Source organism: Seriola aureovittata, chromosome 7 (assembly GCF_021018895.1).
Source record: "Seriola aureovittata isolate HTS-2021-v1 ecotype China chromosome 7, ASM2101889v1, whole genome shotgun sequence".
Lineage (NCBI taxonomy): Eukaryota > Metazoa > Chordata > Actinopteri > Carangiformes > Carangidae > Seriola > Seriola aureovittata.
The window spans coordinates 22,821,609-22,849,090 of NC_079370.1; the positions used below are offsets into that span (position 1 = coordinate 22,821,609).

Here is a 27,482-nt window from a genome sequence, read left to right on the forward strand (position 1 = left end):
GGGTTTTTCCGTTTCCCCGATTTTGACACAGGATTGTTCTGCCACATCTGGCAGCAGCGCTTTTAATAACTCCATAATAAACATCAAGAGTTTCACTCTGTTCACAGGAGACCCTGAGCTCAGTTACAGAGTAAATGATGATGATGTCAGCTTATTAACCATTGCACAAGTTGAAGCATTTATTTTTTGTCAGGTGGTCAGTGGAAAAAATAAACTGATAAATGTTTTTTTAATTTGATTGTTAAGAAGCCAGAGAAAAGTGACAAATTTATATTTTACAAGGACTGGACACATTCCCTCTCCCAACACTTAAGAAGTCTGCTTTGACATCTACCACTCACAGCAGCCTCATTATCCTCCTGCTTCAGCTACAATCATGTTGAGCTATGAAAATGTGAGGAGTGCGTCCAACAAAGCCAGGTTTCTGAACGGCCTCGTGGAAATTTGTTGAAGCAAGTCTGCTGGCAAAAGCTGGTTCAGCGCACGGTTGCTTGATCCTAATTTGCCTGTTGCATGTCAACATGGCACAGCAGGTTTTATTTAAGTTGTCACTGCACTGATTACGCCTAAACCTAACCTTGAAACTTGTTCACTGTTACTTGTTCATACCCGGCCACCAGATACGCCTCTGCTCCTCAGTTTAGATATGGCAGCATCTCGCAATATAATCTGAACCCAGCGACATCACTTTTCATTTGCAGTAGATCCCCCTGGCCTCGTCTCTGCAGCTCATTTGTGCGTTGTATTTCCATGAAGGCTAACAGCGGAACTCACAGCAGAAATGACAATCCATGTAATTTCCCAATTTGAAAGACGAACCGTGAGCCTGTCATTATAATGATCTAGAGCAGCAAATCACGGCTACCAACAGGTGGGTTCCAGATGATGGGCCGTAATTATCAAGGAGGGCCTGTTTCCACTGTATGTTGGATTAGTGTTATTCAAGTAAGAGCAAGGTTATGGGGAAAGAAACTATCTTCAAAACTATCTGGACAGTAGTAATTGCACATTGACGAGGTTTCTGATTTCTTGTTAAAATTGATTTTATACTTGATGTTTGCTTCTCCCAATAATTGAGTAGGGTACAGTAATAAAAAAAAAAACTAATATCGCTTTAAAGCAATAAAAATATACAAACAACAGAATAAATCATTCTCTTAATGTGAATCTATAAAAAAAGTTTATGCGCAACTATAAAGCATTTTAATGTTTGTTAATTATGTTAGATAACATGGCAGATAAGGGTTTTTCTGACTTTAGTTGTCAGAAGGCCAAATCATAATTTAGCATTTTTCCTTTATCTTTAGTTATTTTCTCCTCTTAGCCACAGTTTCTTACCATTAAACTCAAGCTAAGATTTGTACAATTTATTCCTCTGTTTTGTCAGTTACTGTAGTCGTTGTAGATAGAAATAAATGGTGTTTTAGGATGTTTTAGTCTTATTTTATGCAGTTACACTACTCTTTATGCAGAGCTGTATTATTCTAATTACTGTTGAGGGTGAAATATATGCACTGTTGGTGTAGAAATGTATCATTTTAAAGCACATGAGAGACAGAGGTAGGGCTGTAATTTAGTTATTTTACTTATTGATTAATTTGCTGATTATTTTTATAGTCAATTAATTGTTCTGCATTATATTTAGAATTTCCCAAAGCCAAAGACAACATCTTTACATGTCATGTTTTATCTGACCAACAGTCTAAAACCCAAAAATATTGGGTTTACAATAATTAAGCCAAAAACAAGTGCTATAATATATACAGTATATGTACTCATTTTATGAGCAGGAACCAGTGAATTTTTTGCTAAGGAAGTTCCTGTTTAATTATCTGTTGATTGACTTATTGATTAATTGACTAATTGTTGCAGCTTAAGACAGAAGTGAAAAGATAAGAGAGGTAGTAGTATCATAAAGTTAAGCACTAGCCATCTTCAAACACGCTTGTGTGTTTCTTGGATTTAAAACGACCGTTAGTTTTTGGCCATAATGTCTTAGCATCTAACAACAGCTCTCAGAGCTAACTGTTAGCATGTGAAATCTTTGCAAATTCAACAATTGAGGATTCCACATAGAGAACATTGTGAGTCTGTAAGATGATGAGAATGTGCGGGAAAATAATTTTTTGGAAAGATGGTACGACAGATGTCCAACCTTTTGATGAATTAACTGTTTATTTAGTATTGTTGTATGAATCGGTTGGAGATTCCAAAACGGGCTTTTCTTTAAATGGAAAATGACAATGAATATTATTTTTGAGTCCAGATATTGTCTGTATTCAAGACAGGATTTGTTGTAGTACCTTTTTTTACGCCCGGACGGACCAGACTCACTTGTGTTTCCCTTCAAGCCGAGGGGTCTCAGCCAGTATCTGCTCCCTGGCCCACCGCAACACTCCTAATATCTTTGGCCTGCTGTCACACTCATGCGCTTGCACACACACACACACTGGAAACAATCAAAGTAAAAGAAAATGGCACAGGAAGAAAGTGGCCAGAGGTTTGGGCCCCACTCCCTGCATTCTTATTATTGTAGCCCACATCTGTAATTACAATGTTAACACTGAGCTGTGTAGACCCAACCAGCAGGACTTTGTGGAGAGAGAGAGAGAGAAAGAAAACATGTGGGGCCAGAGAGAGCTAGTGTAAGGATGAAGTCGGGGGGGGGGGGTCATACGTGCCTTTTGGCCGGTTTGTGTGTGTGTCATAACTCTGTCATGTGTCGTACTGCAGCAGTGTTTTGGTGGTTATATCAGTGGAAAATTACTCATGGTTGTTTTGTCAGTGATGGATACAGCTCCTCTCTCTCTCCCCGGGTGTCGCTGGTGAAAAGTACAGCCGAATGCAACCCTACAAAATGAATGAAGCCTTGACCAGCTCTTCAGTTTATGGCATTTGGGTAATTTATGTAGAGTAGACGTGTGCATCACTGGATTTGTGGTTGATGAGGTCTATTTGCGGTTCACCAGAAAGGTAGAGTAATCTCCCCTCTGTGTCTCCGCCGATCCCCCCACATGTGTCTGTCTGCTACTGACTTCTTTTCCATTCTTCCTCCTGGCAGTAGCTCCTGCTCACATTCCACAGCTAGGCACTGGAGATTTCTCAAATTCTTCCCAGTGTCACTCACTAGAGAAATGCGACCTTAAATCTGGCAAATCCACACACACACAAGACGCACTAAAAAATCCTATACGCTCACAGAATAAAGACGCTTTGTGATTGTTAGCCATGGTTACCCTGTTGTTTAAAAAAAAAAAATCTAGACTAACCAGTCATCAGCACGGATCAGGGTACTGTGTCACTGATGAAAATGGGCGCAAAAATCAAAATGAGGCACTTTTCTCTTCTATTTCTCTCATGCAGTGATTGCTGGATAAACACGATTTTGGTAGCAGATGAAAATGCTGGCAGTGACAATTTTTGTTATGAAACAAACCCTCTAAAAGCATAAAGCACTTTAGATTGGACTGGTTGTTACTTCTATGGGCCAGGTCGTCAGTTTTCCACTGGAGAGGCCGGTTTAGTTAAGGAGCCTTGGCCAGAGACGTGGGCAGATTGAGATCATCAAGGTCAGCCTGTAGAGCGATAGCAGGCACTGAGTGGAAAACGCAGAGTATCTGAAGTCACAAGGACCGAGAGACATCCAAGAGGTCCGCTCAGATACAACACACACCACCAGATCATCTGTTGCCCAGGGATTCTCCAGGTCCTTTAAAAACCATCAAGTCAGTTACATAAACTGAACCAGAACCAAAAGAAATAAGAAAATTTCATCAATCTTAAATAGAGGTTTTTATGATTTTCTTTTCATATCAGCTTTTAAGATTAATAGGAAACACATTTACTCATCTGTTATGCAATTTTCTCTTCTTTTGCAATATTTTGAAACTCCTTTTCAAACATGATTGGGAATTGTTAACAAATATAATAACTCTTAATCATTGTCATGTTTTTCTTAGACTTTCCTCTTTTTTTTTTTTCTTTTTTTAACTTTCATTGGCTGAAAAGTTTTGACTGTGCTTCACAAAGTTCACAATTTGGCCCTGTGGTGTGTTTTTACTGAAGATGCTGAAGTATAAACTGTAATGAAAAAGTTCGCAGTCACTGGGTGGGCGTTTCCAGTGGCATCTGGTGACTGATTGGTAGAAAATTTGATCCTCTGTAGTGCACTTAAATCAAATTCAAATAAACGAATCGTCCTATAACTTCAACTCTTAACATTATTTAGTGACTAGAATCGTAACAAAGAAAAACGTACAGAGTCATGACATAACACAAGGAGCGCGGACGGGACAAGCAACAGTTGAACTGCCTGTGTGGCTGTTACAACTCAACTGATATTAAAAATTTGTGCTGCCCTGATCAACACTGTCATTTATTTTTATGTCATTGTAGAAAAATAAATAAAACTTAAACACCAGGGAGATATATACTGATTTCCCGGAAAAATTATTTTTAATTTCAGTTTGACTTCTAAGAGGCATTTATTTCTGTGACTGTTCAGCCATCACTGATCACACGCTACCCTGTTCTTTTTCTACTTCTTCAAACGTGTCTTTGTTGCCACTGCTGAAAACAGTTTGAATAGAGGATTTTTTCAAAGAAAGACTTTGGCTGTGCAAGCTGGAATGAGTGTGGTTTGAACTATTATTGTGTTGTCAGTGACAAAGTGTCAGATCTGGCCCTTTGAAACTGTAGTTAATAAACCTCTGAATCGTCAAAGCCGCTGTTTGTCCCTGGCAGTTTTGGCTGGAGATATGCACTGATATGCCGGGCTACATACTGTTATCAAGGTTAAATAATAAATCATCATTTTTTTGCACTTACTCAGGATTTCTTAGTCACAAATTCTTTGAAGCACAAAATAAATAAATAAAAATACACACATTCATTTTTAGGATAGTAACAATTGATGTAAAAACCCTAAATTACTCCAAGAATGATTTGGTGAATAATGTTGACTGGTGTTTGTTTGACACATCGACTCCTACCAAACAAAACAAGTTACTGTTTGTTAAAGAGACACTAGATTTGAAACATGGATCTATTTTATGTTTTGGTGTAATGATGGGAGCCAGATGCAGTCGCCTCTGTCACGGTCTTGTGCTGATGTTGGAATATCACGGGTACTGGGACACATTACACCAGCTTCCTGTTGTGGAGTGGAGTTTTGTAAAGTGCTGCAGCAGAGGGTTCGTGTTAGTTGTCTTCTTCATAGCTTCCTCGTATTGTTTTGTGTCTTGTGGTGACTTTTAAGTTGGTTTGATTAAATTGTGACGTTGTGTTGTGATGCTACCACTGCCACAAAGCACCACTGTTTTAACGGTATTTGCTTTTGATTATCATCATTGTCTTTATATCGTTATATCCATGTTACACGTCAACACAGTGGAATTAACTTTTTTTTCATTAGTCAGCAGTGTGTTGTTGTTACATGGTCAGGAGACATTTATTTCCTCATCTTAGTTGCTCAGACAGTTTGACTTTAACATTTTAATGTGGTGATCATTCATATCAGGAATGTAGTAAAACCGTACTAATGTTTTCTACTAAGAACTTTAGTGTTTTTGTTTTATTTATTTGGCACAGTATAATTGTAGTACCACTTGTTTGTAGGAGTCATTAAATGAAAATGCTGCAAAATCACTGTATGAAGTAGGCTTACTTTCATAGTATAATTTTCACGCCAGTATGAGTTCTCCCACAAAGCTGCCAGATATTAGTTTTCAGTTTCTTTTTTTTTTTAAATTTCCCTTGGGTAAAGAAAGTTGGTTTCACTCGAAGATTTTCACATTTTACACGAAGAACAAGAACATTGCCATCCACAATTTAATAGTTTGTAGAAAAAAATGACAACATAGATGCCACAGGGCTAATAACTAATAGTGATGTCACAGTATCAAAAATGTAGCAGTCTGTACCGACACCTTTAAAGTTCCACCATTCTTGATACCAAATTTGATACAGCAAAAAAAAGTAGAAAAGAGAAGCGTTTGCACACACACGAACACACACACACATATACTATCAGATCAGTAGTGTGAAAATATTCATTTAAAAAGTCAACGTTTGAGCTGTTTCCTCCTCTCGCTTGAAACACTGCAGCACCATTTGTTCCTGATGATCTCCCTCAAACACAAAACATCTCCATACATGTCTCTTGACATGTTCTCACTCTTGATAAGTTGCCGCAGACCTGTCGCTGCACCCCTGCTTCCTTAGTTAATCATGAAATCTTTAAAGTGTAAGAAAACTGTTAAAAATGTCCATGAAATGTTTCCAGATCCCAAGTTGATATCTTTAAACTGCTTGTTTTCTCTGACAGCAGTAAAAACTGTAAAATATTTAATTAACGATAATGGAAAAAAAGATAAACTGAGCAAATCCTCACATTTAACAAACTGGAAAACGTTCAGCATTCTTGCTTGAATAAGGACTGAGCTAATATATTGATTAACAAAATAACTGTCAATTAAACAATCAACTAATTGCTTAATTTGCTTATCCTTTCACCTCTAGTTGAGCCAAATCAACACTGTCACATGACTCTGACAAAAACTCACAGTGATTGTGCTATTGCTAGGCTACGGCATTGATTTTGTCATATTGTTTCTGTTTTTCTGTCCGGCCCTTGTAGTGCGCCTCTCAGTCATGATGATAGACAAGCTGTATGGCCTCACCAGATCAGTCACTGTAGACTAGGATGGTGCTTTCACATTGTCTGACTTTGTGCTAAACATTGTCAAAAACTCCAGTCTATTTACTTCAAATACCATATAATTGTACACTTTACACAGGTTACCCTGCTGGGTAAAAATCATCCCTACAAGAAGTAGTTGGGATGTTACATCCACAGAAACCCCCCGTTTGTTATGTTATACATCACTTTATAGGATCTTTAAAACTCATTGATTGATTTTTATGGCCTTACTGTCCGCTCATACACGCAGCAGCCTGTGAGATGTTCATAAAGAGCTGTCATCAGCTGGAGTGTGTGCAGTAGTAGTCATGTGTCTGTGTGTACACACTGATGCACGGTTGGCGTTACAGTGTGGATTCAGGGCAGAAGGGTAGAGAGTGTGTGTGTGTGTGTGTGTGTGTGTGTGTGTGTGTGTGTGTGTGTGTGTGTGTGTGTGTGTGTGTGTGTGTGTGTGTGTGTGTGTGTGTGTGTGTGTGTGTGTGTGTGTGTGTGTGTGTGTGTGTGTGTGTGTGTGTGTCAGGGAGTAATTGAGTTGAATTGGTTTTAATGGGTCTTTATGGGATGTTTGGAGTTATTTCTGTCTGAGGTCTCCTCTGGCGTCCTGGCTCCTCTGGAGGATGGCTTGGCCCTCCGCCCAGTACCGAGGCTGTTCTACACTTTCTCCTCAGCTCTTTCATTCTTGAGCTCTCTTACCCCCTCTCTCTTTCTCTCTGGCTCTCACTTTCCCTCTCTCTGTCGTGAGAGGGAGAGAGGGAGTGATTGCATGGCACAGAAAGAATGAGTGAGTGCTTGTTTTTCCTCCCGCCCTGCTTCTCTCTCTGTGCTGTGATTTAATGGGGGCCTCCAGTTCGCCGAGCACTCACCCCTCTCCGCTAATCGCAGAGCGCCACTTTAAAGACCCGAGCAAGTAGTCAAGCCTCATTCCGACTCTCATTTGTCACAGAGATCACATGGTGGCGCATGAGTTAGGACCCTGTGGTAGCCGCACAATTACAGGGTCGGCAGAAGGGAGCGAAGCCAGCGGGTCCAGCGGCAAGGACGACTCCTCGGTGGCGGCACAGAACTAAACATTCTCTTCCTGTCGCATTTTGATGGACGGCCTGAGGAAAGTACTGTATGGGAAGACCTGGAGTCACTCACTTGACTAGTGTGTATGTGTGTGTTTGCATACAGCTCAAGCATGGCAGGTTTTGTATTTGTCATCACCACTATTTTTAAATAATTTTCGACCAATTTAGTGGCGTAAAAATACAGATCCAACAAATAAGTGTTGGCAACTTCCTCTGGAAAGACTCTCATGTGTTTTGAAAACTTTAAAAGCACATTATGTGATTCTGCACCAGTCAAACCACATCCCAGTTTAGCTCCAAGTATGGACTGTTTTCATTCACTTCTCATCCCCATAGTCTCTACACTGTTCTTTTTAGGGTGAGTTGGTGCGCTGTGTGAACTGTACACTGTATAAATATGCCACTGTTTTACTGGATCTTAGATTTCCTAGATTTTTTTGTCTCATTTTCACTAAGATGACACTTTTGATGCCAAAATATCAACAATAACGGCATCAGCAGCAGGACGTACCCTGTGAAAGTAACTTATTGTCAGTCCTCTATAAGCAGTGTATGAAAAGCCATGTGTGCCTGCACGTGTGGGTGTGTACCTCCACTATATACACGTACATATGTGGTTGTGGTGTGTGTGCACTTGCCTTTGTGGGGCCCCCATCTGTCTGTGTGTGTGTGTGTGAGTGTTGTCATGGGAGAGTGACAGCTCTGACCTTAGCCTCTTGAGGCCATGCCAGGTCATTGGCCGCCAGCCTCCGAGTGGTGAGGTAGTGGTGGGGAGCGCTGGGAATGAGAGCATAGGCTTCATGAAGGCATTGTAGGATAAATGGATGGTTGAGGGAGGAGCAAGGAGAAAAATGGGTGATGAGGATAAGATTGACCGCAGAGTGGAGGAACGATGGAGTCAGGAAGGAAGAGACAGATTGAAGAAGTAGCGAGGATGGAGTGAATGCGAGAGGACGAGCTCCATGCTGCTCATTAGGTTTGGGTGTGTATGGGAATGGCAGTAAACATAACATTTCCCCTCCAGCCAGCGGAACGACTCCGGCATCTAATGACAGTGCTGCAGCACAATGAGTAGTAAAGCTGCAGCCACCAGAGCTGTCGCCCAGCCCAACTACCACTGGCTACCACCAACCAGGAGCCCTTGTTTTGACTCGCAGCCAGAGCTATGGCAGGGAGCAGGATGTTTCAAGCTACCATCTTACTGAAGTCAGACAGTGGCTTTATAGATACAGTACAGAAACTGACCTCAAATATTCCATAGAGTAGGAAAAGGGTACAATCTAATGTTTATGTGGACTCTAGCCTAGTGCTACAGTGTGGCCCAAAATATTTACCATAAAGTCAGCTGCTGTATGAAACACTTACAGGTTTATCTACACAGCCTTGCATGAGCAAGTTTCCACCCTCCACTGAAACGAAACTGGTGTCATTGAGGTGATTCCACAGTGTCCTAGCTGGCATTTAAATCAAGCACAGCTCCGGGTGTGTATCCTTGCTTTGTTGTGTAATTGTTGTCTGGGAAGATTTTAGTAGCAAAGGACAAGTTGACTAATTTTAGCCTGAGGTCATCGGAGATTGTTGGCTTTTTCTCACAAGCTTGACACTGTTAGTCAAACATTTTGAATGTTTCCTAAGTCCAAGAATATTGTGCAGAACAGAGCAAATCAAAATGTGAAAGAGTGATGGAGAATTCAAACACACCATAGAACACAGATTATAAATGCAGTGTTTTATGGAATTATGCCTGTGACGGAGGCTTAAGTTAGTAGACTGGCTTCTCTAGTTTGTAATCGCAGAGTGTGCGTCTGTTAGAACGCAGTCTATAAAGTTCCCCCAAGACTTAGTGGTGAAGAATGAAGCAGGAGACAGTCAATCCTCTTTATGTTGCTTTAGTGGTGTAGACAGCATACAGATGTGTTGAAGGTGGGTGGTTGATGTGTGTGGGGGTGTGTGTGTGTGGTTCTGAAATAAACCAAACAATAAAGCCATAATTGATTTTCTTTCAATATTTTGAAAAATGTCACATATGGCCTGAAATATTCCAACAGTTGATGATATTGAAGCTTACTGTTTTTTGCCACTGGTGTGTCTTTCTACATTGACTACCATTTCCACTGTCACTACCTCATTGTTGGTGCATGGTCTGCTATTTTCTCACGACTCTTTTTGGAAGAGGATGCTCTTTGATTCACAGGACACAGGCCACTCGGTAATAAACTCATCAGGCACGTGTCCATAACAAAGCGATCCCCCTGCCAGCATGTCTCTCTGAGGTCGTATGGAAAGATTCATGACATGTTTGACTGTCGTGCACTTACCCAAGGCGTACAATTTATCCCCTTGGATACCTCTAACTGATCATCTTCCTACAGAGTCCAATGTACTTCCTGTGGCTCCACCACTCACTTAAAAGTAACGACTTGCCCCCGTTTCGAGTCCCAATTTTACCGACATGAAAGGTGGTTGTCATGGGCAAATAAGAGGACTGGATGACTTTAGGGAAAAGGGTCAAACCGCACGATGAGAGTGTATGGTTCTGTCTCCTGAAAACCCATCCAGCAACCGGAAGCAACTGGGTTAAAGGCTACAGCCACAATTACTATGTAGAAGTTAGAGTGTTGTCACAGCCTCCTGTCGGAGATGTAAAAACGACTGTGTGTGTGTGTGTGTGTGTGTGTGTGTGTGTGTGTGTGTGTGTGTGTGTGTGTGTGTGTGTGTGTGTGTGTGTGTGTGTGTGTGTGTGTGTGTGTGTGTGTCTGTCCTATGTTTCTTGAAACGGTGTGTAATTAAACCTCAGGCAGTGAGGTGAGTTGAATCAGAACCCATAGCATTGTCCCTTTTGTGCACTAAATTGAACCAAAATCTAAAATAGTTTTTTCTCTCATTAATTTTTAACCACATTAATGTTGTGACTCAAGGGATATACCTGTGTCTCTTGAATAAATATTTCTACAATCAGGGGCAAGGGAAATTCCTGGTCCCCAGAGGATGAATCCTACTTGGATTCAATTTAAATTTAATTTGAGCTGTTTTTAGCCGCTCCAGTGGCTCAATGGGTGGCAAAGGCAGTCTGTCCACCACTTTGGTCCAGACTGAAATAAACAATAGGATGGATAACTGAAATTTTGTACAAACATTCATGGTCCCAAAACCATGAATCCTACTTACTGTGGTAATCCCATGACGTTACCTCTAGCACAAAATTTGTATAGATATTCATCAAAGAAGAAGGGGAAAAATCTTAATGACTGGTGATCCCCTGACTTTTCCTCTAGCACCACCATGATAATGAGGTTGCTGTGAAATTTGACATAGATATCCATTGAGGCCCAGAGGATGAATCCTAATACTTAATATCCTAATATGGTGGCCCCAAGAACTCAGATTGCTGAGTATGAGCTGCTTGTGTTTTCTCCAACCACTTCCCCATGCCAGTAGATTGTTGAAAGTGACGATAACATTGGGCTCAATAATCTGCAATTACAGTGTGTTTGCTGACATACATCTTGATCACCATTCTGTATCAGTGAATAAAACACCTTAGATATGACTGCATGGAATAGTCTTATCTTCATTATTCAAACAAACCAGACTTTCTCCCTGTTGCTTGTATTACTAAGTCAATGAAATAATGTCAACAGAGATTGTGGAATAAAATCAAAGCATGATTCAGCCTGATCAAATATAATACATGTATCTTTTGTTGTGGTTCTGTCAACAGTAGAAATCCGACTCTGAACTATTAAAAAAGTGTAGGCGGGACACGGGACTCCCTCATGTCAAGTATAAATCTGGCTTAGTCTTGTATATTTTGATTCACTGGCTGCATAAGAAGTTCAGCAATACAGTGCATGTCTAGTCAGTCCAACAAATACAGCTGTTATATCAAAATATGCAGGGATCAAAGCAAATGTCTCTGAATATGTACCTGACTATTCATGAGTAATTTTCATAGCATTACAGTGAGAAAATGTCATTGCTTTAATGGAACAGTGGGTATGTTTTTCCTGTTCCTCTGTGACGACAACGCAGTGACTTCAGCTCATCATATGAACTGCATTACCTGTACCAGTGCACCCGGAGCATTTGCTGTCCCAGACATTACCACATTTTGCCATTTTTCAAACATATTGTCATATTGAATCCTGGCTCGCGGCACTACTTCTGGAATAGCCTACTGAATTCCCTTATGCCAGCTAGTGGACACTTTGCCAGTAACTGTCACTTGTGGTTAAGCAGCATGGATTGGGGACAAGTCCATTAAGTGGGTCATGAGTTTTACCCAGGCCTCAAATTCTGAAATCCTATCCCTCGATATTGTAAAAACAGTATCAGACTCTTTTTTTTCTTTTCCTTGTCAAAAGCATCTGAAGAATGCACTCCTGTTGCAGCAAGTGCTATGATGAGTGTCCCCTCAGGGCGATGACCAACAGGGAAATCAGGGCAATGCTGGGGTCAATGTAGCCTTTTTTAATACTACATGTTCAAGGCGTGAATGTTGCCTCTTCATTCCTCCTCACCCCTTCTGTATAAAAGGTACAAACACATAAAGGGGGGGCATCGCTGCTCTGGCAATAAGCCGACATAGAAGGTAGTCACAGAGCCGGATGGGCATCCGTGTGTGAGTGAGAGCCAGCGCGGCGGGACAGAAGCCAACACCGTTGTTGCACATCACGCCTCTGATCTAAGAATGCTGGCATGCTATCTAAATTCACACTGGGGCAGCATTATGCTTTGTTTGGTTCATTGTAAACATGCAAAGCTGGCACATTGAGGGGTCTTCCCAACAACAATATATCTGGATCTCTGTTTTCAAAAGGCTAGTGTAAATTGGAAGTTATGTTAACACAGGCTTTAAGTGTGTGTGTGTGTGTGTGTGTGTGTGTGTGTGTGTGTGCATGTGTGCATGTGTGCGTGTGCATGTGTGTGTATATATAAAAAATGAAGAATGGGTTCAGCATCAGGGCAGAGTAGGAGATTGGGCAGCGGCTCTGTTTATACACAGAACCTGCATGAGTCATCGTGTGAAGGCGAATCTAACAGCAACATGTCATATCAAGACATCGCCCCACTCTCAACCGCTCGCTTGATTCCTCCTCACTGTGCAGATTGCCAACTGTTGTTATTGTCTTCCAGTGTTATTAATTTCCACATTCCTGAAGATAGTGTCATATAATCAGTGAATTTTGCAACTAAACTCATTCACCTCAACTGGTTAAAGCTTGCTAAATATGCAGGCTAAACTGAGACAAGCACTGAATTCTGTGCATTAAGGTTAAAATTTAAAGACTTAAAGAATCCTTGATTTCCACCCTCTAAAAATATCCATACACAATACAGTGCCCTCCAGTGTGCACCACCAAATATTAGTGTTACTCTACTGACTCATTTAGCCACCAGTACCAGTCGGTGATAGTGGTACAGTTTGCCACAGTTATTTAGTGCTTCACAGCCAAACCCAGGACCTCAGCAATGTAAACATTTGCCTGTTTAGCATTAGCATGAAGCCCCAGAATGCCCCTGTGTTTGATATTATGTGGTCCTGTTGGAGGGAAAAAATGTCAGGCCTAATTTACAGAGCCATATGCACATGTGATGCTTATTTTCAGAGGCTTAATTAGTTATGAAGGCTCTTTTAGTTTGGTTTGTGGCTTTGAGGGAACAGAGAGGCATGTCATATTCAAATGGAGCATGTATTGTGTAGTGTCATCATTTCAGTGGAAAATCAACCCACATTCTTAAACATGGACCAGGGATTTCACTCAAACATATAAGTCTCTACACATGTAGTTCTCAATTTAAAATTTAAAATTCTAAATAATGGAGACAACAGGAGTTGAGTTTCAGTTGTATTTACTCAATTTATTGCTGGAAATGAAAAAAAAATAAAACAGCCGAGAAAGGGTTTGCTGAGGTAGCAGAGAACAGACATAGCTTTGGTCTGGACCAGTGGCAAGTGGAAGAGATTATAGTATAGTATTGGTTTTATGCTGTGGTAGATAACGGGTGGAGCAGAGGCATCCTTCGGCAGTAATGTCAGGTTACAGAAAACCCAAATGCAAATGCCTGGGAGGCTGAGACCTCTAATGTCCATGATTGTCCCGTTGGCCATGTATACCAGCCTAAATCAGCCCTCCAGCTCATACTGTCGTGTCGTGTCCATTTTATACATGCACACACATACTCGCAGAGCAGCACAGCCAGACACACATGCAGCCTGAGGGTAGTAAGCAGATATAGCATACCACAGCAGGCAGTATGTGAACCAGTCTTGGTTGGTAACACCCATCTCCCGGGCCACATGCAGCCTCACCAGTGGCACCTCCAGTAGTTGAGCTCTAACCTCCACAGTGTGTCTCTAACACTCACAAATACACCCACAGACTCGCACAGACCTTTGTGTCTAAGCACACATGTAAAAAAAAAAAAAAATATTTTGAAAATGTTTCTCCGTCTGTTTTCTGATTGTGCAACTGGCATAAACTACTTGTGTGAATATTATTTAAAAAAAAAAAAAAATTGTTTGATTAGAGGGATATTAGGTTCTACAGAAGATAACCCATTTATTTCCTCAGTGATCAGACACGCAGCTGGTTTGACACTATAAAGGGTTAATCCCCGAACCTTCTGTAATCATCTGTGTGTGTCTTTGTTTTTCAGTCAGTGGTGAAAACCGGACGTTTGCTCATCAGTCACGAGGCTCCAGTCACCGGAGGCTTTGCTGCTGAAATCAGCTCCACAGTACAGGTGAGTGTGTGTCTGTGCCTGTGTGTGTGAGAACATACTGTATTTGATGAGATTTTATTGGGCTCTGTCGCTCCCAGGGGTAGGAGGTGGTCTTCAAAGGTACCAGTCTTAATAGGTTGGAGTGGTTTTGTCAATAAAAGCTCCACTTTGTAATAAAGCTAAAATAGCCTTTCACTGAATGCCTCAGAGCAGCAGAGGCACTATGCTACCCCCCACCACAACCCTGTATTCAGCTACAGAAGTGTTTGACAAGGCATTGGGCAGGAAGTTAGCAGCAGAAGGTGATCCCCAGAAAAATGAGCAACAATAGTCATTTAATTTACAATAGATTTTCTCAGAGCGGTATAAGAAGTGCTTTTTGTCATGAAATTCATTTTGATTACCATTATCCTTGTTTCACAGTGTGCACAACAGAAAACTCAACAATTCTAAACCAATTGAGCATGTTTTTGTGTGCCTCCGAAGGACGAAATATTTTTCAAATTGGGTCTGTTGTAGGAGGGGTTGTGACATTAAAACACTGACAGCACCTAATATACTACAGTTTGAAGTAATTTGCGCTTAAAATAACACTGCTCCTCTTCCAAGGTGTAACTCCATCAAAGCTAAAGAGAGAGATGATATAAATACAGTTAGATTAGGTGTGATTTACCAATGATGTATGTTCTCACTTAGAAATCAAAGCAAAAGCTGCTTCAGATCTTGCCTCACAGTCATCATATTTAGCATCAAAATTAATCCAGTAGTTTTATCTGTACATTCAGGGCTATACAAACAGAAACTGCTAATGGCTAATTCAGCTTTTCATGGTCTGAATTGGCTAAAATGTAAACCATTATCCAACAGTTAGTTCAGACCAAGTTATGTGATTGGATGAGAGTCATTCCACGAGTGCTCATATAGAGTACAACAGCACTGTGATGAAAACCTGTGGACATACAGGCAAAAAGAAAATGTGTTAATGAATACCAGACGACTAATTACATTCTACTAAGGAGTAGCTTCGCTGTGAATCTGTAAAGCTGCACAGAGGGTGTTTTCTGTCACTCGTCAGGGACTGCTGATACAGTGGCGCTAACTACCCATATAAGGTTTACGAAATATTGCTTGTTGCTGGCAATAGAGAAGGCCTGGACACTGTAACCAAGACATGCCAGAGACAGCGGATGACAAAGTCTGAGCTAAGTGTGATGCATGACTAAATGAAAAGTCCTCCCCTTCCCATCATCCTAATTACATCTATATTTGTGTGGTGAGATAATTATCTTCAGTATGTGTGGCGTTTTCTCCCTGTGACTTCCAATCTCCTCTCAATGAGCAGTTCGTGTCTGAACAATGACAACCTTCCTTTTTGTACCTGCCTCCTCAGAAGTCATCAGAGTAATCGTATGCACAAACACTGTATGTGTTACCTGGAGCAGTTTCCTTGTTACTGTGCATGAAGTCAGAGTTGAAGCTGTAAAATCGATCGATCCTCTCCTCATTTACTGTCGGTCAGACGTTGCTCCCTCCCCCCTGTTGGTGAGGGCTGAAATGGTCAGTGAGTCATCCCCCTCATTTCCATGTTTCCATGTTTTCACATTGTGTATGGGTGATGTAAGTTGTTGGTGTGTTCACTGATTGCATTGAATTGCAGTTTTCACATGGCCTCAAGCAAGTTGGATGCTCTTGTTGGAAAGAAACCTTTGGAGTGGTTGCTGGTTGTGTTTTAAAAAGGATACAGTTTGACCCACAGGCCTCTGTCACACTGTTAAACTCTACATTACATTGGAGTTACTCCTCGTTCAAAGAGACTGCGATATGCTCACTTTAAACACACACCATCTTTCTCTCTAATAAAAGGTATAATGGCCTCCAGTAGCATATAACAGTCAATCAGCCATTCCTCATAGGTGATGTTTTAATGCTCAGCACATGAGACTGTAGTATCTCTTAATAATAAACCGTCTGCTTCACCTAGCAGCAGTTATCAAGCTTTGCCTTAATATCTTTAACATGCTTGTGAGAACTATTGTGGCCAACATACAAATGTTTGGAACCAGGGGTATAAAATTCAAATAGGTCCAGTTGGACAAAATTAAAATAACATCTCTAATAATAACAATTAAATGTTCTTTTCTCATTTCAAGGAAAATAAGCGCTGTAATAAGTAAAAGGTACATAACAAGGAGCTTTTGAAAAATATATTTAATTAAAACGAATTGCTTAATTTTAGGAAAATTGAATAAAAAGTATAGCTTGACTTTTCCCTTTTTTTTTTATTAATTCGATTTCACATCTTATTGGTCTTAACCAGTTTTATAATAAACAGTCTCAAAACATCTTTACAGCTGAAAAGCTTTAACACCTCCTTGTGTCTTTCTATCCCTCTTATATCCCACTTTTCCCACTTCTCTGATGTTGTCTATGATCTCGTCTCTCCCTGCGTGTATCTCACTCACTGATTCAAATCACAATTATTGGCTAAGTAGCATGACAAGACCAGTACGGTTAAGGCTAGAAAAGCCGCGCCGGTTGAAATGGAAACACTTAATAAATTTAATAATTCTCAATAATTTATAGGTTATAGGTCTAGGTCCAGACGGGACGGCATCTCCGGACCGTGGTCCGCCTATTACTGACTTCTGGTATATACCAAGTATATGGACGTACAGTAGAGAGGTGGATTATGCTGCTTAAGTGCTTTGAGAGGAGTTTGTGGCTGTTTTGATTGTTTTTCCTTCACTGTGAATCTGGGTCACCATTGGAATCCATTATAACCGCTGTGAATCCAAGCTGACTGCAACCACCACAGCCTGCGAGAGAGCAGAACATCTTTCACATCTGCAGTGGATGATATTCAAGAAGACAGATTTTGGAAGTATTGTTTTAATTCATCGAATTCACCAGATTGTAAAGTGAGGTCATAACCTCAAAAAAATAATAAGTAAAATAAGTGGATGTAGTGGAGGCTGGGTCGTACATTTCTAGATAAAATATGATTTCAATATTTTTAAATTTTGAGTTTCTCAGCCAGAAAGTCATGATCAAGATTTTCTGTCATTTTTAATAATTACATTTATTAAGTAATCTTTTTATGCAGATAGAAACACAACATAATTGTAAATTATTTCTAATGTTTTGTCCACAACCATTTTAATTGGGTATCAATATATAAAAAAAAATGCCTTTTTAATAACCAATTCAATATAACACCAGCGCTCAGAGATAGATCAACTAGGGTTTTAACTAACAATTATTTTCATTATCAATTAATGTACTGATTTTCTTGATTTATCAATTGATCATTTGGTCTGTAAAATGTCAGACAATGGTGAACAATGGGCATCGCAATTTACACATTGACATTTTCAAATTGCAACAGAGGAAAAGGGGCCCAAAACTCTGAAACCACTTTGAGAAAGGCCTTGATAATGGGATGATAAGATGCTAAAAATAAGCTTTTAGCAGAAAGATTGAGTCACACATCCTCAGAAACTACAACAACATCCTGACTTTGAGGATATCGGAGTGAGACTAATACAAATCAACAGCAGTGTGCATTAAGGTCTTAACTTGTACCACACCTCCTTGTTTACTCGTGTGGTCTCGTTGGCAATCAAGGGACAAAAAGATTAACTGGTTGTCAGTAAAGCTTGTGTAGTCCAGCCACTGTTGTCTCGGTTGTGTTGTTTTAAGTTAAGTCTGTTATTTCTGGAGAGAGTGGCTTGAAACACTACCTATCAACTTTGGGCGCTTCTAGAAAGATCCATTTATGGATTTGATTTTCTATTTCATATTAAGAACAGAGGGGAGTTTGGTAGGTCTTGGCAGGTTTTCCTTTATCAGACTTTGGCTGCAGCCCTCATGATTTAATATTGTGTCATTGGTTGGCCCTTCCCCGAGTGTTTGGCTGATGACTGAATAGGACAGAGTAGGGCAGAACGAGATGTGGCTAAAGACAATGCTTTCATGGACCTCAGGGATGCACAGAGAGAAGTGGTGAATCACCCTCCTCCCCTCAACTCTACAAACCACTACAGACTTGACTATAGTTGATTCCAAAAAGTCCAAGCTTTGGCTGATCAGTTTGGTTTCAGAGAAATATAATAATTTTTCCACTGGTTGCGAAAGATGTAATGAAATGCTGTATAATTGTGACCACTATGAGAACTATATAACTATTGGCTGCTCAGAACGATTAGAGAGAAGTGCAGATAACATCCCAGATGTACAAAATAGTATTACAGAAGGTATTTTTATAGCTAAAGTTGTCTATTTTCCACGCAGCCATACATCACACTGCATTGAATCGTGTGGCACTGTCACTGATGGGGTCTCAGAATTAACTATGGGGCCCTTGGATTTACCTCTTCTAGTTCCACTGATAGTGCTTTCAATTATTTGTGTTTAATTCGAACCAACAGCATCCAACATCCAGCCCAGCAATTCCTGCAGAGTTGTGGTACTATTCTGGGATGTGGTTCAAAGGCTACTAACTCCACTCCAGCCCAGTTGGTGTTAGGATGAAGGTTTTCATGTTTTCTGCCTTCTGAATCAGAAACAGACCACCGGTCACCTGTCAGACTCTACTGACTGAGAATCTCAGGAGTCCCAAGGCCTGGGGCGTTGTGCTGCACTGTAAAAGTCATGGTAGCCCCCCCGTGTCTTTCTCCATCAGGAGATACACTAAATTGCCTTCAAAGGACAGTGTTTGTACAGGAAGGCTCCTTTAGAAGGCTTGTGAATTGGATACAGGTACGATCACATTGGTTAAGGGGGTTATGGAGGTTATATAATGTTGGACTGCTGCTGCTTGTTCCTATCAGTTGCTTAATACCCTAAAGCTTGATTCACTCATTAGCCATTCCTTCCCTGTAGGATGCTGTGCAGAGTCATCTCTCAACTTCTGAACTCAGATCACTAACACAAGTCAAATACCCTTTATTTGCTGAGTTAAATGCCAGTTAATCTTATTCACTAGCACCATGACAACCCATCACAGACCAGACAAGATTATTGAGTGGAAGAGAAACCACTTTATTTGTCTTAAAAGTTATAATCCTTAAGACTTTCATGAAATCAAGCATTGTTTTGATACTTTATGGGCAGTGTTTTTCATGAACTGCCAGTAAATGTATTTGCATTCAGTAGTTTGTTCTGTGTATGTAGTTTGCATTGTTAATGGTGGAGTCTGCCATTCAAGTCACCCTCACACACATAGAATCCAGTGTTACTGTTTGTAGTTTTATTTAGATGACACAATCCGAGCTGTTAATTTATTTCATTGCATTTTAATAGGATGCCTCAATTTTTCCTGTGAAGAATAGTAGAAAATAGAATCCCTCTTTGTTTTATTTTTTTCATTAAAAAGCTTTTATGTTAAAAACACTGAGGAGGTGGAAATGACCTGTAATCTACTACAACAGCTCTAATGGAAAATTTAGCATAATGTACATTTCCACAGCACTAATTCCATTAGTACAACAGAGTCGTGACGTACTCCACCACTGCTGCTCAGTTTCGTCTTTTTACACTAAAATTAATTCCAGTTGTTTCTTTTTTGCTCCTGATGGATGTAAAGCTGCCATTAACAAAGCCCAGAAACTCTACCTACAGAGGGAAAGCTGCAAGACCTTTAATCTGAAAACTCTGGAGGAAGTGTTGAGTTTCTTTCATAGTAGTGTAACATGATTTCGGGAACAGTGTGAACATTATGCTTGCTGTACAGATGGAGTAACTGCTGTTACATGACGGAGGTTTTCAGTTTGCATTAACTTGAGAACATGCAAAATTAGAAATTGTATATTTTATGTTTTGCCCTGGCCTTTATTTGGGACAAGCCTTTATTTGTTTGTACAGACAACACTGTAAATTATACAGTAGTCTTTAGGACAGTGCATAGTTGGCTTGTCTGAATTGGCTGTACATTGTGAGACAAGCTCAGCTAACATCAGAGCTGCACTTTGTCATCGCCAGCTGTGCTGATAAGAAATGCTGACAGCAGGTTTAAATGCATACATTTGGAATAGTACCACTTTATCATTTATCATTTAGATGTGTGTTGTATGAATTTAAGAAGAGATCTATTAGCTGACCACTCAAAGGCTATACAGTACAGGCTAGTGCATATTCTTTGACCTGAACATCACTGAGAGGTTCAGAAACATGTTGAAGGCTTGAAACCACTTTCAGTCTATCAAGCTGGTATGGAGGCTTTGTTAGCTGGTATAGCCTGTAATATTGGCACTTGTGGGTGTTTCTGACTTTTGTGTGACTGGAGACACAGTATCATCACTGCAGCTCTAAGCCCCGGCTCTTCTGTATTTTTAAATTCTGCGCCACTGCAGGATGCATGTTTTTTGTTTCTTGCCATGCCACATAGTTTTATTCTGACATTCAAGTGTATTACATATAATGATGCACTTCCCAAAAGATAAACACCGATTTGAATGAAATCTGAGTTGTGTGGCCATCCTCCGTCCAGCTGTGGTGGCAGGCAGGCAGTCAGACTACTGTACTTTTCTCCCACTTCCAGTAAATGTATTTAAAGGAGATTACAGATTTGATCCAGACAAAAAAGCAAACTCCCTGCTACTGTCTGACTGTTTGTCTGTAGTAGGGCAGGGAATAGATCTTGAGGTTGTAATCTCAGCGGACACGGGTAATCACATTGTCACTTCCATCAATACACTGGGATGAAAAGAAAGCAAGATACCTTGAGCAGTTATTTTTGGTGCTTGTTGGAAAAGTTCCTGTTCTCTTCAGTGCCTGCAGAAATGCACCGTTTCATAAATACCTTTTGAAAAAAGTTAATTCACTGCATATCATGTTGTGAAATCAATATTGGAAAAAATATAACTTTTCAATCAAAGGTGCACAGAGGCATATTTATGGATTCATGGAAATTGCATGATTTCTGTTAATCTGGATCTGACCAGGAAAAACTCTCTCATGTCTGTCTGTCAAATCAAATAGGATAACATACGCATCCAGATTTGCTCCAGGCCCAGTCTATTCAAGTACACTCCTGTTTGACTTTGACATTCCCAAGTTTGTGTGATTCTGCTGAATGAGACTAAACTCTGCCCAAGAAAACAGCAGTTACATTTTGTGAGCCAGGTGCCAGATATGACATACATTAATGATGTTTAATTAATGCTTAAAACAAGACTGAACTGTTACAGTGAGCTCATGTGTATAGAATCCACTCCTGAAGAGCCAAACAAACTTATGACAAGGTCCTGGTGTAGCCTGCTGGAGGCTATGCGAGCAGAAACACAGAACGTGCCTGCAGTCTGCAGCATACTGTAGCACTGAATCTGGATTCCAGATTCCACAACCACTGGCTTTCTCCTCTGCTTACAGTTTTTTTTTTAATGCAACTGAGTTTGACTACGCTTCAAGCTTAGTTGTCTAGGGCTGCATAGGCCCTAAGGCCGTGGACTTTTGTCAGCACATGAAAGCAATGCTCTTAAGCAAACTGAAAGGGAAAAAAAAATACCAAGATTAGGCTTTCGCGTCACTAGTAGTGCAGTTGTTGTCAGGATCTGCCACAGCCTGTTGGAGAGAATTAGACTCAGGTTGTTCTGAAGTCAGTGAGGAAGTAGGAAACAGAGCAATGAAAAGGAAAGGAGGATTTGTTGAACTAGTTGTCTCCATTCAGTTTACGTTCATTAAAGCTAATCGCAGTTAATTAGCCGGGTGGAGCAGACTCCCAGTCCTACGGTGCAGGAGTCCAGCTGCCAGGCAGATAACAATGCCAGCAGCACTGAGCCCTGCACAAGCTCCCCCTGGTTTTGGGTTTCATTCTTACTGGCACCAGAATGAGAGACCCCATGACTTCTGGGCTGGCCCTTCTTCACTAGCTTTACTGGCTTACTAACAGATTGTAACACACTAGATGGCTGTTCCCTTCTGGCTGTCACATTTTCAAAAAGACAGTTTTAAATGAATTTGAACTGACACTTAATCAGTTTGAATTCATTCAAATGACACTCGTAAAACATTGCAGTCACAGGCTGTAGATTTTTAGTTTGTTTTAGTTTGAATATTTAGTTTTTTTTCCCATGTTTGAACACCAGATCAAAGAGATGGTTTGATTTGTATTGAAATTTGTCATCCCATCATAAATCCACAGCCGTCCCACCCTGCCACACATCCTTTATCCGTTACTGTTGCACCGTTCCGCTAAAATCTCAAGCTTAGATCTTATAGGATTGATATTTTCCCCATTCACCTGTTACATTAACTGCTTGATACATCTCTTCCTGCTTGGCAAACATTTCATTTTAGTAACACATCCAAGACCTGACATCCAGACTGGAAAGCTCCCTCTGTACCATGTCAGCTCCACAGGCATAGAGAGCAGCAAGCTTCTGCCACAGCCTCCCTCTGTTTCTCTTGTTGTGTTGTATTTTTTACAAGCTGTAAAAGCACCAAAGCACAAAAGGCCTCCTCATCAAGTCTGACGTTCCCCCGGACTCTGCCAGAGGTTTTGTAAGAAATGAAAAACATAGTGTGAAACATACAAGTCCTGCCCTGCTTAACGCCATACGACGGCATGGCAGCCAATTGGGTGGGTTTGTAATGAGGGATTACACGGATGGCTGAGTTTGTGATGCTGTCGGTGTCATAAGGAACAGGTTAAAGTGTGTGCTGTGTCGAGACACACATCTACAGACAGGCAACACACACAGACGGTGCTGTGTAACTTGTGTTTGCCGGAGTTGTTTGTAGGACAGTATAATCTGAGAGAGGGTACTTCAGGTTTGTTTCTGCAAATCTGTGTGCATGCGTCCAAGTGTGTTCATTTAACTCATCAGGGGGTTTGTCCCATTTGGAGTGTTTTGGCCAACTTCATTCTGCTTTGTCTCCATGGGAAGAGGTCAGAAGCCAATATAGAGACACGAGTCATGGCTTGTTTTGCACTCAGGCCAAATTGCCTGAGCATTGGCCTTCTCTCTGAGGAGCCTGAATGAACCTTTTTTGCTTGTCAGGTACAGTAATAGAAATAAAATGAAGCTGTTTGACCACTTCTAAAACAACTATTCTACACTTGATGTCCCAGTCAATCCACTTCTTATAGTTCTGGAAACTGGGGGGGTATGCACAAGGACTGATAAATGTTATACTAGGTGTCTATAGTTCTGTGAGCGAGAAGGTTGTTCAGAGTTGCCAAGAAGACAGCTGATGTTAGTTTGCAACAAATCCCTTCAGACCAAACTGCCAAGCCAAGGAAGTGTCTGTACTTGATTGTTTGAATGTGGTAAAAATTATGAAACTCCCTCAAATTATAAAAGCAGAATGTGCAGGCGTAATGCGTTTAAATCAGCATGGTAACAAATGGCAACAATTGTACAAATTAAAAAAAAAAAAAAAAAACTTATGTACCCTCCGTCTCTTCTCTACATTACTGAGCATTACTCTCCTCACATCCTAAACAATATCTGGAGGACCTTAAGTGAAGATTTTTTTTGACGACAGACTGTTGTGTTGTGGCCGCACTGTTTCTATTTTCCCGTTCACTTAGTTACACTGCTGGCAGTGATTTACTTTCTGTTGCAACTGTGCAATAGAAACAGGGTCCCATCTTTTTATCATAGTGTCCAGTGTATTAAAAGGTACGTGATTGTGCTTCCTCTGGTAACCCACTCTTAAAGATTCAAAGTCTTGACAAAACGTACTGCTGACATGTTACAGCCCATACAGTCACAGTCTGGACATATTTAGCTTGGTTTCCCTCCCAGAATGAGTCTGGTTTGAGCGCCGACAACATTGCGACGAGAATGAGAGTATTTTTTCCTCATCTGTGTTATTTTTTTCTTCCTGCAGGAGGAGTGCTTCCTGAACCTGGAGGCTCCCATCAGTAGGGTCTGTGGTTACGACACACCCTTCCCCCATATCTTTGAACCCTTCTACATCCCCGACAAGTGGAAGTGCTTTGATGCGATCAAGAGGATGATCAACTACTGAACCCCCGTCAGGTAGAGTGATCTGACAGCCTTCCTTGAAGTTCATTTGTGAATGGACATAAAGTAATTTTTATTCAGTTATTGTATATTTAAGCCTGTCAACAACTGCCTTATAATCTGCTTCATTTGTGCCAGTAATTTAGTTATGACGACATGAAGAGGTGACTTCATTACAACCCCTCATCATTAGAGAGAAAATGTTTTCCTACCCTACTACTAGACCACTAACTAAGTGGGATTGCCTTTTATTTCCCAGCTTACATTGGTTTTTATCTGTCAAATGGAGTAAATACTAAATTAAAAAATTACATTTGACCATATAGTTAAAGAGGATATTGTAGTGGCGGTTTGCACACAGGATAAAACTATACAGAAAACTGTGTGGGAGCATTAAAAGATGCATTCTCCAAATTTGAGGTGGTGTTGCTACTGGCAGTTACTTACACTGACATTAAATTTGGCCATGATGTAATAATGATGGAAGTTTTCAGCATGTTGCCAAGCAGCCAACAGCAAGAGCTTAAAATATTTATTCAAGATAAAAAAAAAAAGTTAAATACACTTTAAAAAAAAAAAAAAGAGAGAGAGAAAAAAATCAAGGCAGCATTCCAGCCATGAAATACTGAATGATGTTAGTGGACTTGAGAGAGACGCATGAAAAAAAGAACGGTCAAAATCAACGCAATAGAGTTTGAAATATCCCGACTTTTATGTGGGTCAAGTTCCAAAAACACTGGTGCCTTCATTTTCCATTATGCAACTTGATGGAGTCTTTCGTTACACCCTACCTGACTGGTAAATCCTCACATGGGGGCGCCTGGATGGTTCACCTGGTAGAGGGCGTACCATTAAGGCTTAGTCCTTACTGCAGCTGTCCGGGTTTGATTCCGACCTGTGGTCCTTTGCTGCTTGTAATCCCCTCTTTCCTGTCTCTCTCCCACTGCAGCTAGAATAAAAGCATAAAAAAGCCAAAAAAAAAAAATGCCTGCTGTAAAAATGACTGCAACAGTCAGAGTTTTAAGGTTTTATCATATTGAGAGCAAATTTCATTAATGATTGTTTTCATTAATGTTTAACTTGCAGATTATTGTCTCACTTTAATTTGTTTTTTTACAGAATGTCCAAAATGGTAAAAAAAAAAAAAAAACTTTTACGTTTCACCTCTTCAAGTCAGTGTTCGCTGACAATCGAAAAACCCAAAGATATTCAGTTTAAACACCACTACACAAAAAACTGAACCAGTCTTCATAACTTAGTCAAAGTCTACAGTCCTGAATGGAAACTGATTTGGCACATTAAAATGTCAGTAGTGCAAAGTTTGTATTCCTGTAGTGTTTGTGCAACAGCGACATCCAGAATGGAAACTGTGTAGAATAATCTATTAGATTTTTCAGTAAACATTTAGGAAACACTGAAGCCACATTCCTCATACGCCTTTTGAATTGTCCCAACAAATGCGTATTGTCTGTGTCTTGTTGTGTACAATAGCAGTGGACAGCCCCTGAATTCACTGGAAAATTCTATTAGTAAGGGTTATAGAGGCCAGTAGCAAATTGTTGATATATCACTCAACCGTACAAGCCTTCAATGTGTTCAGAGATGTGTTTACTCTATGTGGACATGCTTCCTTGACTCTGAAGCCCCTCGATGTGAAGCTCAAGTGTCTTTAGGATTCTGAGGCATCTGTTTTGGGTGGATACACACCTGTATTTAAAGCTTCTGACTTGTAATCAGACCACCCAAGACTGATTTTAGTGGCAGGTGTTAACAGCACCTACACGTCATGGATATGCCCCACTGAGTTGTGTCACCTCATGCTGCTATGTATTGTTGGTTGGACTATTTACTTTCATTAGTTGCAGTAGTACTGAATAATTCTTTTTTGGACGGTCAGACTGTTTTGTAATCCCCCTTTAATTGTCAGTGTCGTCTTTAGTCATGGCCATTAAAACTTTGGCCTCAATGAATAAAGAGGAAGGAGCCATTAATAAAATACTTAATTGAATCCAACATGTCACCTCTCATCTTCACTGCTCAGCATCTCCATCCAGCTCGACTTTTCCTCCTCGTCTGCCATCCGCTGTCACGCCAAGTTATTCTCTTTAACTCACTGAACCTCTCTCCTTTTCCAGGGCCAAATTCTGGTAGCCCTGAACTCTACGCTCTCCCCCTTTTCCTCTTCCTTCATCCAATCAGTGGAGAGCAGCCAGGAAAAGACACTTTGTTGACCATCCAATCAGGAAGCAGTATCCAGATGGGCTCCATGTCCCTCTGTGTCATCCAGCTAAAAGACTGTTACATTACTTCTGGGTTAGGGAACCTCCTTCTGTGGCAAGGGAAACTGACTTGATCCAGTCTATATGAAGAAACTCTCAAATTTAATTTCCTCTTAAATAAAAGTTGAATACTGTGGGGGAAACTGTATTTGGTTGCATTTTGTGACTATCTGCCTTTCTGTGCTGTTACTTTAGATTGATTGTGTCCAGCAGTGCTCTAATCTTTATTTGGTTTGACATGAACTGAACCTTATTGTACTAAAAATGGATTTGTGGTTTTTAAGGAAAATAAAATTATCAGAGTAGGTATGGTGATTTGCATTGCTTCAAATTTCTTGGGATTTTTACTGCATCATTTTGGCAGGAAGGCACAAATTACCTATCCTACACTTCTGGTCACATGATTAAGAAAAATTTATATCTTACCAGACTGGTAAAGTCTGAATTTTTACATTTTCTGATTTTTAAAGCGCCAGGACCTGTTTTACAACACGCTGAACACATTGCATTATATAGTAATTTATCAGTCAGCTGCTCGCTCCATTCTGTCCAACTAACGCTTTTAACTTAAAGTACTTTGATTTAAAGATTTAAAACTGTAAAACTGCATTACATCATGGCCACTGTCTGAACTTTTGTCCTCCTGTAAAGTTTAAAGACCTTTCCATTTTATCACTGCTTCCATAAGAAAATTGTCTTTCCTTGTTAAACTCATTGTTTATCTCTTACCATTTAA

General features: G+C 40.4%; 1 protein-coding gene across 1 annotated transcript in view; it reads left to right on the forward strand.

Annotated features, from left to right (window-relative positions):
• Positions 1-27,061, forward strand: part of bckdhb (branched chain keto acid dehydrogenase E1 subunit beta) — a 53,401-nt gene extending 26,340 nt beyond the window's left edge. The window contains exons 9-11 of the mRNA XM_056380670.1: positions 14,431-14,517; positions 24,331-24,482; positions 26,603-27,061. Coding sequence (XP_056236645.1) covers positions 14,431-14,517; positions 24,331-24,471 — 228 coding nt within the window. The 3' untranslated portion in view covers positions 24,472-24,482; positions 26,603-27,061. The remainder of the gene's footprint in view (positions 1-14,430; positions 14,518-24,330; positions 24,483-26,602) is intronic.
• The last annotated feature ends 421 nt before the right edge of the window (positions 27,062-27,482 follow it).